General features: G+C 47.4%; 2 protein-coding genes across 3 annotated transcripts in view; one reads left to right on the top strand and one right to left on the bottom strand.

Annotated features, from left to right (window-relative positions):
- Positions 1–423: 423 nt before the first annotated feature.
- Positions 424–12440, bottom strand: fbxl19 (F-box and leucine rich repeat protein 19). Of its 2 annotated transcripts, none has more exons than XM_087808845.1 (11): positions 11833–12440; positions 9274–9462; positions 9039–9182; positions 8889–8975; positions 4564–4752; positions 4471–4503; positions 3270–4414; positions 3045–3208; positions 1733–1894; positions 1440–1661; positions 424–1378 (listed from the first exon to the last, which is right to left on the bottom strand). In XM_087808845.1, the coding sequence occupies exons 2-11, from the start codon at positions 9445–9447 to the stop codon at positions 1188–1190; spliced, it is 2511 nt and encodes an 836-aa protein (XP_087664971.1). In that variant the 5' UTR covers positions 9448–9462; positions 11833–12440; the 3' UTR covers positions 424–1187. The 2 variants fall into 2 exon arrangements, with proteins under 2 accessions (XP_087664971.1, XP_087664972.1); XM_087808846.1 differs by having other exon boundaries at positions 3270–4411.
- Positions 12441–13594: 1154 nt separating this feature from the next.
- LOC148064367 (properdin-like) overlaps positions 13595–14246 on the top strand; it is an 8581-nt gene continuing 7929 nt past the window's right edge. The window contains exons 1-2 of the mRNA XM_087808851.1: positions 13595–13667; positions 14179–14246. The exon at positions 14179–14246 is cut by the window's right edge and continues 71 nt beyond it. Of these exons, the coding sequence (XP_087664977.1) occupies positions 13610–13667; positions 14179–14246 (126 nt within the window). The 5' untranslated portion in view covers positions 13595–13609. The remainder of the gene's footprint in view (positions 13668–14178) is intronic.

Raw genomic sequence — 14246 nt, 5'->3', positions numbered from 1 at the left:
TTAAACCACTTTAAGTGAAGGATAAACAACGATGTGGCTTCACTTGTTCATAAAGACTGAAAGTATGTTTTTATGCGAGTGAAATCTTTTCAAACTATAAAGAAGGTTATTTAATAAAAAGTTTAAGTTCACTGTCTCACATTTGATTTATTTTATTTAACATTTTCATGCAAGTTCAAACCTTTTTTGGGGGGAAATCTCTGCCGTGTCAAATGTTCTAAAATATATAAACATTTATAAAGTTTGCATTGTTATTTGATTCAATTACATGATCAAAGTAATAATGACGTTTTTAAAGATAAAAACATACTCCAGGGAATTAAAGCATTAAAAGGTTTGAATAATAGTTTGGACAGACGGTGATGTCATCACAATCCAACATGGCCGCCGGTCGAGGTGCAGGAACAGAGACGGGTTTAAAAAAAAAAAGGTCTGTTTATTAGTCATTATGTAACAGTGTTCACTCGTAGCTGCCTGGACGTCTCGCTCCGAACTTCCTTTTTTATTTCATCAACACAATGGAAGAACTGAAGACAAACATGTAAACAAAAAGAAGTCAAATACAGGAAAACACCCGGTAAACAACAACACTAGATTTGGCGAACGAGGACGATGACTTGGATTCAGTGCATCTGGAAAACATCGGCGACACTCGCGGCGCTCGCTGAGGCGGTGAGAGGAAGGGGGCGGGGCCTCACAGCGACGCGTGACCATCCAGCGTTTAAAGAAAACAACAAAACAAAAAAATCGGTGATGTCACTTCCTGTTCCGCATCGGCCGGCTTCCCAGAGCTAGCTGGAGTTCACGACCTCCGGAGGAAGTGACGTCACAGGAGTGGAGGCTAACAACAGACTTTTGATTTCACAGAAACAAAAGTGACATTCCTGCGCCGGAGCGCCCGCGACCATGTCATGCAGAAAGTAAAGAGAAACCAAATAAAACCTGAGACAACGGAGGCTCGCACGCGCTCTCCTGCGCCACCTTGTGGAGCGGAGCTGCAAACCTTGATGGCGACTCCAGTGTCGGACATTTTCTACCTTATTTACAGACGTGATGAGGTCACACCACGAGGAACTGGCCTGGAGATGCACGTTAGCGCGGCGCGTTTTTGAACTCTGACCTCCGGGGTCACGCCATCAGACGGACACGTGGTGACTGGCGGGGGGGCGGGAGGGGGGGGGGGGGAGTTAACTGTTCTTGAGCAGCGGTCTGTCTTCAGGAGGAGCAGCAGATGTGGAGGAGGCGCAGGAGGAGGCGGGGAAGGAGAGCAGCCCACTGTTGTCGGAGGAGAGCAGCGAGCAGGAGCGAAGGTCCACCGTCTGCAGGGAGGAGCAGCGGCGGAGCAGCGGGACGCTCTGCTCCGTCACCTTCACACAGCCTGGAACACAGAGAGGAGGTGAGCAGGAGGAGCAGGAGGAGGAGAGGAGGCGAGCGTTTACCAGCCAGGTTGAGGTGGGTGAGGCTCTCCCTCAGGGGGGACAGGGGGGAGGTGAGGGTGAGGATGGCCTGGTCGGTCAGCAGCACACACTGGCTCAGGTCCAGCTTGAGCAGCTGCGGGGCGAAGCGGACCAGCAGGCGGGAGGACGCGTCCGTCAGCTCCAGCCCGGCCAGGCGGAGCTCGCCCATGTTGTGGAACCTCCCGGCCCGGGTCTCCCCTTGAGCTGCCGGACCCATCAGAGCACAGCGCGTCACTCACCTGCCAGGGTCGCCCGGAGGCGTCGGCGGGACTCACCTGTGCGCCCGTCGGCGGGAGGCGCCAGCAGCTCCCTCAGGTGAGAGTCCTTCAGCTCCTCCACGCGACTCAGGTCCAGCAGCTTCAGACACGGACAGACCACCTGACACAAGCCCGAGACCACCGACCAACCGCAGCCCGCCACCACCAGCTCCTCCAGCCCTGAGACCACACACACGCTGGTGAGACACACACATCCAGCTGAACACACACACACTGGTGAGACACACACATCCATCTGAACACACACACGCTGGTGAGACACACACATCCATCTGACCACACACACGCTGGTGAGACACACACATCCATCTGAACACACACACGCTGGTGAGACACACACATCCATTTGAACACACACACACCTTAACATTTATGTACACGCACACACACAAATGTATTTACGGACACAAAAACGCACACACTGACTCACACACGGAGAGACAGACAGTGACACACACTCACATACATACACAGACACATTCTGAGACACAAAGGTATATACACAAAAACGCGCGCACACACACAGACAGGCACACTGACATACACACAAATGTATTTTTTACACAAAAACGCACACACTGACTCATACACAGAGAGACAGACACACACTGACACACACTGACACACAAATACACACACACACACACACACAGTGACACACACACACACACACACACACACACACACACACACTGACACACACTGACACACAGAGACAGACACACTGACACACACACACAGAGACAGACACAATGACACACACACACAGAGACAGACACACTGACACACACACACACAGGGAGACAGACACACACTGACACACACACACAGGGAGACAGACACACACTGACACACACACACACAGAGACAGACACACTGACACACACAGAGACAGACACACACACACACACACACACACACACACACACACACACTGACACACACTGACACACACTGACACACAGAGACAGACACACTGACACACACACACAGAGACAGACACAATGACACACACACACACAGAGACAGACACACTGACACACACACACACAGGGAGACAGACACACACTGACACACACACACAGGGAGACAGACACACACTGACACACACACACACAGAGACAGACACACTGACACACACAGAGACAGACACACAGACACACACTGACACACAGACACACACTGACACACACAGACACACACAGACACACACAGACACACACAGACACTGACACACACTGACACACACTGACACACACTGACACACACTGACACACACTGACACACACTGACACACACTGACACACACCCTGCAGGCGGTTGATGAGCCACATCAGTTGTTTCTTGGAGATGTTTGTGTATCCGAGGTTCAGCGACACCGGCTGCCGGCGGATGATGCCGCTCAGCATGGGGGGGGTGATGGAGCGCTGGCGGCTCAGGTCGATCCTCGCCCACAGACGTTTGTCGCAACACCTGCACAGGTGAGCGCGGGGTCACGGCGGGCGCGTCGGAGGAGGAAGGAAGGGGTACTCACCAGCGGCTCCAGGTGCGACACACCCTCATGCACACGCACAGCTCCTTCTGGCTCAGGTGCTGGAAGACCCTCAGCCAGGTGTCGCGGGACATGACGTGGGCGGAGCCCGAGTCCAGCGGGAGGCAGCTGGGCTCCGGGCAGGTGGGCGGGGGTCTCACCAGGTGCCGCTCCATCTGGACCGGCCGCGGCGGCGACGGCACGGCGGGGGGGCTGCGCTTCATCATCTGCGAGCGCGGCGTGAGGCGGGACGGCTGCGAGCAGGGCGACGCCGCCATGGCCGACATCAGCAGCCCGCTCCCGCCGCCCTCCCCGCCCCCGTTGGAGGGGGGCAGGGAGGAGGCGCCCCTGGACGTCTGGCTCTTGGAGTTGCTCCGGACCTTGTTGCCGCGGCTGCCTTTGACCCCGCCCCCGACCCCGCCCCCGTGCCTGTGATTGGTCAGGACGCTGTTCTCCTTCTCCCCGCCCTCCCTGGACCCCCCACCGCCTCCCGCCCCACGCGTCCGTCCGTTGCGCGCCTCCTGGCCGTTGCTACGTTTCCCCGTGGCGTCGTCCTGCTGCGACGGCGGCGGCATCTGATTGGAGGAGAGCGGCGGGTGCGTGGCGAGGGAGTGTTTCCTGTTTCTGTCCGTGTGCGGCGCCGTGTCCTCGTCTCTGTCCAGCATGGGTCCCTTCCTGCCGCGCAGCGGCCCCGGGTCCACTCGCCGCCGGGTCTTGTCGGGCTCCTCGTCCTGCTCCTCCTCGTCGCCGCCGTCGCCCTCCGACTCCTCGCTGGCGCTGAAGCCCAGCTCGGCCAGCCGGCGGTCCCGCTCCCGCTCCCTCTCCAGGTCGCTGTGGCTCTTCTCCCCGCGAGGCCCCCCGTAGGCCAGGGGTGCGGGCGGGGCCGGCGAGGACGGCGAGGAGCCCCCCCCCTGCAGGGACTCCTCCGAGTCTGACTCGGAGTCCGACTCGGAGCTGGAGGAGGACGAGGAGGAGGACTCGGGCCGGCGCTCCAGCAGACACATCCTCTTGAACCTCTCCAGCTTCTCCCGGTGATGGGAACGCTGGTCCATGCTGGTGGCACCTCCGGCGGCCTGGGAGGTGGAGCTAGGGGGCGCTCCGGCTCCCGTCAGCGACGCCGGACCGTTGGACTCCTCTTGCTTGGGCTTCTGGAAGAAAACCCCGTCACTGAGGTCTCAGGGCAGGAAGAAAAGAAGAAAAGTACCTTTTTCGGGCGTTTCTCGTGGGCCACCTTCATCTGCGGACGGAACCAGGCGGTCAGAACCGGAACACAACAAACCACAGCTCTGGACCTCACCTTCTTCTTGGTGGTGCCGACGTCAGCCGGGCCCTCCTTCTCCTTCTTCCTCTTGTGACCCCCGTCCGACCTCCCGCCCTCTTCCACGGAGGGCGCCGACTTCTTCTTCGGGGGCGGGTCGTCCGTGAGCTTCCAGCGACCCACCTCCCCGTTGTCCAGGCGCCGCTTCCCGAAGCCGTCCACCGGGTCCTGGATGAACAAGAAAGATTAGGTCCCTTCACGGGTCCGGACCGGTCCATCTGTAGGCTGCACCTGGACCGTATCCACCAGGGGTCGCCATGGATCTTCATATCTTTTCACAGCTTTATTATTCTAGCATAACGTGTGTAGATAATAAACTTTGATTTATTGATTTGGAATTAACATGCAAATATATTGTGTTTGTTTACTTTTGTGTTGCAACTAAACTTCCGGCCACTAGAAGGCAGCAGTGATTACGTAAGCCAAAGGAACAGTGAGATCCTGGCAATGACTGAGGACGAGTGGATACAGTGAGTCCAGCAGCTTTTAAAGCTGACGTTTGGACATATTTTGGTTTGAAAACAAATTAAAGCAGTTACGACTTCATCAAGTACTACACAATACTACACATATATACTTATCACAACACCAGAGTCAAGTACTGGACAATACTACACATATATACTTGTTACTACACTATCACAACACCAGAGTCAAGTACTGGACAATACTACACATATATACTTGTTACTACACTATCACAACACCAGAGTCAAGTACTGGACAATACTACACATATATACTTGTTACTACACTATCACAACACCAGAGTCAAGTACTGGACAATACTACACATATATACTTGTTACTACACTATCACAACACCAGAGTCAAGTACTGGACAATACTACACATATATACTTGTTACTACACTATCACAACACCAGAGTCAAGTACTGGACAATACTACACATGTATCCTTGTTACTACACTATCATAACACCAGAGTCAAGTACTGGACAATACTACACATATATCCTTGTTACTACACTATCACAACACCAGAGTCAAGTACTGGACAATACTACACATATATACTTGTTACTACACTATCACAACACCAGAGTCAAGCACTCCACAATACTACACATATATACTTGTTACTACACTATCACAACACCAGAGTCAAGTACTGGACAATACTACACATATATACTTGTTACTACACTATCACAACACCAGAGTCAAGCACTCCACAATACTACACATATATACTTGTTACTAAACTATCACAACACCAGAGTCAAGTACTGGACAATACTACACATATATACTTGTTACTACACTATCACAACACCAGAGTCAAGCACTCCACAATACTACACATATGTACTTGTTACTACACTATCACAACACCAGAGTCAAGTACTGGACAATACTACACATATATACTTGTTACTACACTATCACAACACCGGAGTCAAGTACTGGACAATACTACACATATATACTTGTTACTACACTATCACAACACCAGAGTCAAGTACTGGACAATACTACACATATATACTTGTTACTACACTATCACAACACCAGAGTCAAGTACTGGACAATACTACACATATATCCTTGTTACTACACTATCACAACACCAGAGTCAAGTACTGGACAATACTACACATATATCCTTGTTACTACACTATCACAACACCAGAGTCAAGTACTGGACAATACTACACATATATCCTTGTTACTACACTATCATAACACCAGAGTCAAGTACTGGACAATACTACACATATATACTTGTTACTAAACTATCACAACACCAGAGTCAAGTACTGGACAATACTACACATATATACTTGTTACTAAACTATCACAACACCAGAGTCAAGTACTGGACAATACTACACATATATCCTTGTTACTACACTATCACAACACCAGAGTCAAGTACTGGACAATACTACACATATATACTTGTTACTACACTATCAAAACACCAGAGTCAAGTACTGCACAATACTACACATAAATACTTGTTACTACACTATCACAACACCAGAGTCAAGTACTGGACAATACTACACATATATCCTTGTTACTACACTATCACAACACCAGAGTCAAGTACTGGACAATACTACACATAAATACTTGTTACTACACTATCACAACACCAGAGTCAAGTACTGGACAATACTACACATATATACTTGTTACTAAACTATCACAACACCAGAGTCAAGTACTGGACAATACTCCACATAAATACTTGTTACTACACTATCACAACACCAGAGTCAAGTACTGGACAATACTACACATAAATACTTGTTACTACACTATCACAACACCAGAGTCAAGTACTGGACAATACTACACATATATACTTGTTACTACACTATCACAACACCAGAGTCAAGTACTGGACAATACTACACATATATACTTGTTACTACACTATCACAACACCAGAGTCAAGTACTGGACAATACTCCACATAAATACTTGTTACTACACTATCACAACACCAGAGTCAAGTACTGGACAATACTCCACATAAATACTTGTTACTACACTATCAAAACACCAGAGTCAAGTACTGCACAATACTACACATAAATACTTGTTACTACACTATCACAACACCAGAGTCAAGTACTGGACAATACTACACATATATCCTTGTTACTACACTATCACAACACCAGAGTCAAGTACTGGACAATACTACACATAAATACTTGTTACTACACTATCACAACACCAGAGTCAAGTACTGGACAATACTACACATATATACTTGTTACTAAACTATCACAACACCAGAGTCAAGTACTGGACAATACTCCACATAAATACTTGTTACTACACTATCACAACACCAGAGTCAAGTACTGGACAATACTACACATAAATACTTGTTACTACACTATCACAACACCAGAGTCAAGTACTGGACAATACTACACATATATACTTGTTACTACACTATCACAACACCAGAGTCAAGTACTGGACAATACTCCACATAAATACTTGTTACTACACTATCAAAACACCAGAGTCAAGTACTGCACAATACTACACATAAATACTTGTTACTACACTATCACAACACCAGAGTCAAGTACTGGACAATACTACACATATATCCTTGTTACTACACTATCACAACACCAGAGTCAAGTACTGGACAATACTACACATAAATACTTGTTACTACACTATCACAACACCAGAGTCAAGTACTGGACAATACTACACATATATACTTGTTACTAAACTATCACAACACCAGAGTCAAGTACTGGACAATACTCCACATAAATACTTGTTACTACACTATCACAACACCAGAGTCAAGTACTGGACAATACTCCACATAAATACTTGTTACTACACTATCACAACACCAGAGTCAAGTACTGGACAATACTACACATATATCCTTGTTACTACACTATCACAACACCAGAGTCAAGTACTGGACAATACTACACATAAATACTTGTTACTACACTATCACAACACCAGAGTCAAGTACTGCACAATACTCCACATAAATACTTGTTACTACACTATCACAACACCAGAGTCAAGTACTGCACAATACTCCACATAAATACTTGTTACTACACTATCACAACACCAGAGTCAAGTACTGGACAATACTACACACATATACTTGTTACTACACTATCACAACACTAGAGTCAAGTACTGGACAATACTACACATATATACTTGTTACTACACTATCACAACACCAGAGTCAAGTACTGCACAATACTCCACATAAATACTTGTTACTACACTATCACAACACTAGAGTCAAGTACTGGACAATACTACACATATATACTTGTTACTACACTATCACAACACCAGAGTCAAGTACTGCACAATACTCCACATAAATACTTGTTACTACACTATCACAACACCAGAGTCAAGTACTGCACAATACTCCACATAAATACTTGTTACTACACTATCACAACACCAGAGTCAAGTACTGGACAATACTCCACATAAATACTTGTTACTACACTATCACAACACCAGAGTCAAGTACTGGACAATACTACACACATATACTTGATACCACACTATCACAGTGGGGTGGGTCTGACCAGGGGCCTCCACCTCTGCACTGAGACGAGATGTTAGAGCTGCTTCTTTCTGAGTCTCTCCAAGATGATGGAGCTCAGGTTGACCTCAGGTTATCGAGGGTTGATCACGTGACCCCCGTGGGTCAGTTTGACCCCTTCTAATTTGTGTCTGAAGTGGCGCCTCCTGCTGGTTGGTTTCACCACCGTTCCCAGCGGGTCAAAGGTGAACAGGTGACCTCTCACCTTACTGGTCTTCCCCTCCTTGTGGCACTTGGGACACTCCCAGCAGTTGGGGATCTCTTCGTTGATGATCCCGTCCGTGCGGTTCATCTGAGGAGGAGGAGAGGGTCAGTCCAGGGGTTCCGGGTCTCGGGGTCCTCTAGACGGACTCACCTTGAGGCAGCTGGGGTGGATGATCTCGTTGCAGATGGTGCACTCCATCAGGGACCAGCTGAACTTCTCCTCCTCCGAGTCCACCGTGTCCTCCTTTCCAGCCTCTCCGCACGCGAAGCACACGGCGGTGTGTGGCAGCACCGGCTGCAGGGACGCACACGCGTGTCATCGTCTGTGTGTGTGTGTGTGTGCGTGTGTGCGTGCGTGCGTGTGTACGTGTGTGTGTGTGTCTTACGGCGGTGCACTGCCTCAGCAGACACGACTGCTTCATGCGTCCTGGTCCTCCGAACTTCTTCATGTCCTTGCAGAAGTGACACTCTCCACACTCGCTCCTCATGCAGGCCTGGCAGCGCCGGCAGCGGGTCCGCCTGCGCCGAGCCCCCCCGCCCAGCGCCTTACTGCCCGACATCACCCAACGAGTCAGCTGGGGGGAGACAAGGGTCAGCCAGGGTCGACCTTTGAACCTTCACAGAAGCCACTTTGACGGAGTCACGATGGACAACGAATCTCTACGTGATGTTTGGAGTTTTCACGCCAAAGTACTGTAGTACTTCACCTGTCTTCAAGTACTGTAGTACTTCACCTGTCTTCAAGTACTGTAGTACTTCACCTGTCTTCAAGTACTGTAGTACTTCACCTGTCTCCAGGTACTGTAGTACTTCACCTGTCTCCAGGTACTGTAGTACTTCACCTGTCTTCAAGGACTGTAGTACTTCACCTGTCTTCAAGTACTGTAGTACTTCACCTGTCTCCAGGTACTGTAGTACTTCACCTGTCTTCAAGTACTGTAGTACTTCACCTGTCTCCAGGTACTGTAGTACTTCACCTGTCTTCAAGGACTGTAGTACTTCACCTGTCTTCAAGTACTGTAGTACTTCACCTGTCTCCAGGTACTGTAGTACTTCACCTGTCTTCAAGTACTGTAGTACTTCACCTGTCTTCACTGTCTTCAAGTACTGTAGTACTTCACCTGTCTTCAAGTACTGTAGTACTTCACCTGTCTTCAAGTACTGTAGTACTTCACCTGTCTTCACTGTCTTCAAGTACTGTAGTACTTCACCTGTCTTCAAGTACTGTAGTACTTCACCTGTCTTCAAGTACTGTAGTACTTCACCTGTCTTCAAGTACTGTAGTACTTCACCTGTCTTCAAGTACTGTAGTACTTCACTTGTCTTCAAGTACTGTAGTACTTCACTTGTCTTCAAGTACTGTAGTACTTCACCTGTCTTCAAGTACTGTAGTACTTCACCTGTCTTCAAGTACTGTAGTACTTCACCTGTCTTCAAGTACTGTAGTACTTCACCTGTCTTCAGGTACTGTAGTACTTCACCTGTCTTCAAGTACTGTAGTACTTCACCTGTCTTCAAGTACTGTAGTACTTCACCTGTCTTCAGGTACTGTAGTACTTCACCTGTCTTCAAGTACTGTAGTACTTCACCTGTCTCCAGGTACTGTAGTACTTCACCTGTCTTCAAGTACTGTAGTACTTCACCTGTCTTCAAGTACTGTAGTACTTCACCTGTCTTCAAGGACTGTAGTACTTCACCTGTCTTCAAGTACTGTAGTACTTCACCTGTCTTCAAGTACTGTAGTACTTCACCTGTCTCCAGGTACTGTAGTACTTCACCTGTCTTCAAGTACTGTAGTACTTCACCTGTCTTCAAGTACTGTAGTACTTCACCTGTCTTCAAGGACTGTAGTACTTCACCTGTCTTCAAGGACTGTAGTACTTCACCTGTCTTCAAGTACTGTAGTACTTCACCTGTCTCCAGGTACTGTAGTACTTCACCTGTCTTCAAGTACTGTAGTACTTCACCTGTCTTCAGGTACTGTAGTACTTCACCTGTCTTCAAGTACTGTAGTACTTCACCTGTCTTCACTGTCTTCAAGTACTGTAGTACTTCACCTGTCTTCAAGTACTGTAGTACTTCACCTGTATTCAAGTACTGTAGTACTTCACCTGTCTTCAAGTACTGTAGTACTTCACCTGTCTTCAAGTACTGTAGTACTTTACCTGTCTTCAAGTACTGTAGTACTTCACCTGTCTTCAAGTACTGTAGTACTTCACCTGTCTTCAGGTACTTCTCAGAACCTCCTGGTTCTTTTTGGGGTAAATTAAACAAAGTTAAGAAGAGAAACTCGTCACTTAAAAGAATAGATCATTTAAATAAACCTTCACATTTATTGTTCTCTTTATGTTCTTGTTCTTATTTTATTTTGATGTATTTTTTATAAAAACATTATTGTATGTATTGACTATTGGAAAAAACTATTTCCCGAAGGAGACATGCTGAGGATCAATAAAGTTTACCTTACATTTGATTCTCCATTATATAGTAATAATAATAATATATAATAAATCCAGGTTTAATGTTTATTAACTAATCGATAAACACCAATATAATCGATCATCCATGACTGAAGTTAAAGTGACACAAGAATCGACGAGCAGCAGGTTTGATCGCCGCCATTATTATTATTATTATTATCGTTTATCGATCTGTTATCAACACAGCTCGCGCTGGTCCGTGACGTCACAAAAGCTAAGTGCTAGCCAAGTCTAGCCTGCAGACAAATAGAAACAACTTCCGTGTCGCGGTCTAATCGATTTGTATCGATTCGATATCGGGGTGATCAGATGATTCCCCCCTCCCTCTCCTCCTCCTCCTCCTCCACCCCTGCACAGGTACAGCAGCTAGCATGCTAGCTCCGGTCCTCGCAGCGGTGCACGCAGCTGCAGGTTCCGGGGGTTCCTGGACCCCCTGTGCCCCCCTCGCCCCCCGGGGTCACCTACCTCTGTGGTCCAGGGCGCAGACTCCCGGCTCGCTCATCAGAAACGGGTCTCGGTTCGGTTCTCTGTTAGCTCGGGTCGAGCAGCTCCTGCCGCTCCGCTTCCTCGTTCTCGGTCTCTCCCCCCCGCCGGGTCTGCTCACCTCATGCCGCCGCCCGCCGCTCGCGGCTCGGACGCTCCTCCGGTGTCGCGGCGGGACGATGGGCGCCGATGGCGGATCGATGTGGACGAGCTTGAAGGGCGCAGAGCGGCTGGTGGAGTCGTGCCCATTCACACCCCTCGCTCTCCCTCCCCCTCTCTGGCGCGCTCCCTCCCCCCCGGTGCTCGCTGCAGCGGCTCCTCGCTCGACTCTCTCCCGGGATGCGGCCCCAGAAGCTCGGCTCGGTGTCGCTGCTGGTGGCGCCGCAGCTATTGTTCTCCTCTATTGTGCGAGTGCGGAGCTCCTGCACGCCGCCTTTAGAGCCTCGCTGTGCGACACACGCTCTCGGTGAGGGTGCGACGCCGGGGAACCGCGGACGCTTCCCGGAGGTAGTTAGAGACGCGGAAAATAAATAAATATCGTAAATAAGCGACGGGAGCAATAATTACAAACCCCGCCTCCTGGAACATGCGTCAAAATGGGACCGGAAGTAGCGAGGCCCGCTGGGAGTTGTAGTTCCGCGACGATGGCGGCGATTGCACTCTCTCGCCTCCTGGCGGTTTTGTTTGGAACTCAAAAATCACTCGTTTATTTGTTGACCCTCGTGTCCTCTTGGTTTGACCCTGAAACCAGTTTTATTTATATAGTGTTGTTTCTTAATATATTGTGTTATAATCATAATCTATAGTCAATCGTCACAAGCTAAGGTTACTTGAGGGAAAATTAGGTGTTTTGTAAATAAAACACATTCCAGGCAGTAATAATCAATAATCTGGGTTATTGATTATTACTGCCCCGTAAACACACGTCTCACTGGCCAATGCTAGGCTTTTCCTTGATTCTCTGGAACTCCTGTGTTGTTCTCAGTATTATCTTGATCTTTAAAGTATATACTTTATTGAATATTGTTTTGATTGTTTAAGCGCTTTGTGACCCTTGTCTGGAAAAGATCTATATAAATAAAAATTACTTACTTACTTACTTACAAGAAGTGCAATATATAAGAAAAGATAGAATAATAATAATAAAAGGGAGAAAAATCATTATAAAAAAAACACATTTCGATTCGCCAACGGAAAAATAACCGCAACATCCACGATTTAAATCAATGTAATTACTTTAATTCGTAAGAAGAAATAATTGAAAAGGAGATTTTTTTACTTTGACTGAGGATGAAAAGAAATATTGACAAGTTTCTCTTGTTTTTTCTGTGTTTTTTTTGGTCAATGATGAATGAACTTGTGTTGTTTTATTTGTGAAGATTTCATTTTATTCTTTGAATGATAAATAAACCTTAATATTTGTCTTTAAAGTTACAAATCCTCTCACTTTGTTGTGTTTGTTCACTTTCACAATCGTGTACATTTCCATGAAACGAGAGAGTAAATATTTGTAGGATAAATGTTCTACTTTAAATGTGCAAATCCTTGATGGTGTTTCAAATGTTTTTACTCAAACGTGTACCTTTTAGTTTTGTATTCCTCAAGTATTTCCGCCGTCATCACTGACAGTGACGTCACTCAGCAGCGCAGAGAGACTTTTTCAATTAAGAAAGAAACGCAGATTCAAATGACGTGGACGCGCGCGCGTGTGCGCGAGAGCTGGTGGTCAGCGAGGGTCAGTTGAGTTCGAAACCTCAGGATGTCGGACAGGATCCGCCTGGTTCTGGTTCTGGTCCTGGCGTGCGTGAAACCGTCAGGTGAGTGGAAACGGTTTTTATTCTTCAAAAGTCTTCTGTCGCCTGGAAAAGTTGAATTACTGACGTGAAACTTTACGATTCGAATTCGTAGATCGGGATCAAACTCAAGTCTTAAACTGTTTTAAAATGCAGTCGCAGACACACATTCAATTTTGGTCCAAAAAAATGAACATTCTTGTTGAAAACTTTTAATGGAAGTCTCTCTATTCTCCTCAAACATCAACCTCTTCTTCACAATGAACACTTGAACCCGCAAGACTTAAATATGAAATTAACCACAAGTCAAAAAAAAGGATTCATTCTTCACAGGTAACATGTTTCGCAGCATTCTCAATCCTCGAGTCCCGTTCTGGTCAGGTTTCTGCTTGTTTTTTCATTTACGGTTGCTAAACTGCTAAGAACTTGTGTCGTGCCCCGAACAGTATACTTTCAAGATGTACTTCACATTTGTGGATCTGAATCTTTGTGGTTTTTAACAGAAGATCGTTGTGTGTCTGTGTGCGTTTCGAAGTGTGCGTGTTGTGTTTCTCCGGTGTCAACAGAACCTCGGGTCAGTGTGGGTCAGAGCTGGGCGAGGTG

The sequence above is a fragment of the Callionymus lyra genome, chromosome 15, assembly GCF_982586985.1.
Source record: "Callionymus lyra chromosome 15, fCalLyr1.hap1.1, whole genome shotgun sequence".
NCBI lineage: Eukaryota > Metazoa > Chordata > Actinopteri > Syngnathiformes > Callionymidae > Callionymus > Callionymus lyra.
The sequence above is the reverse complement of the archived record's forward strand: the minus strand, read 5'-3'. Positions and strand labels throughout refer to the sequence as shown.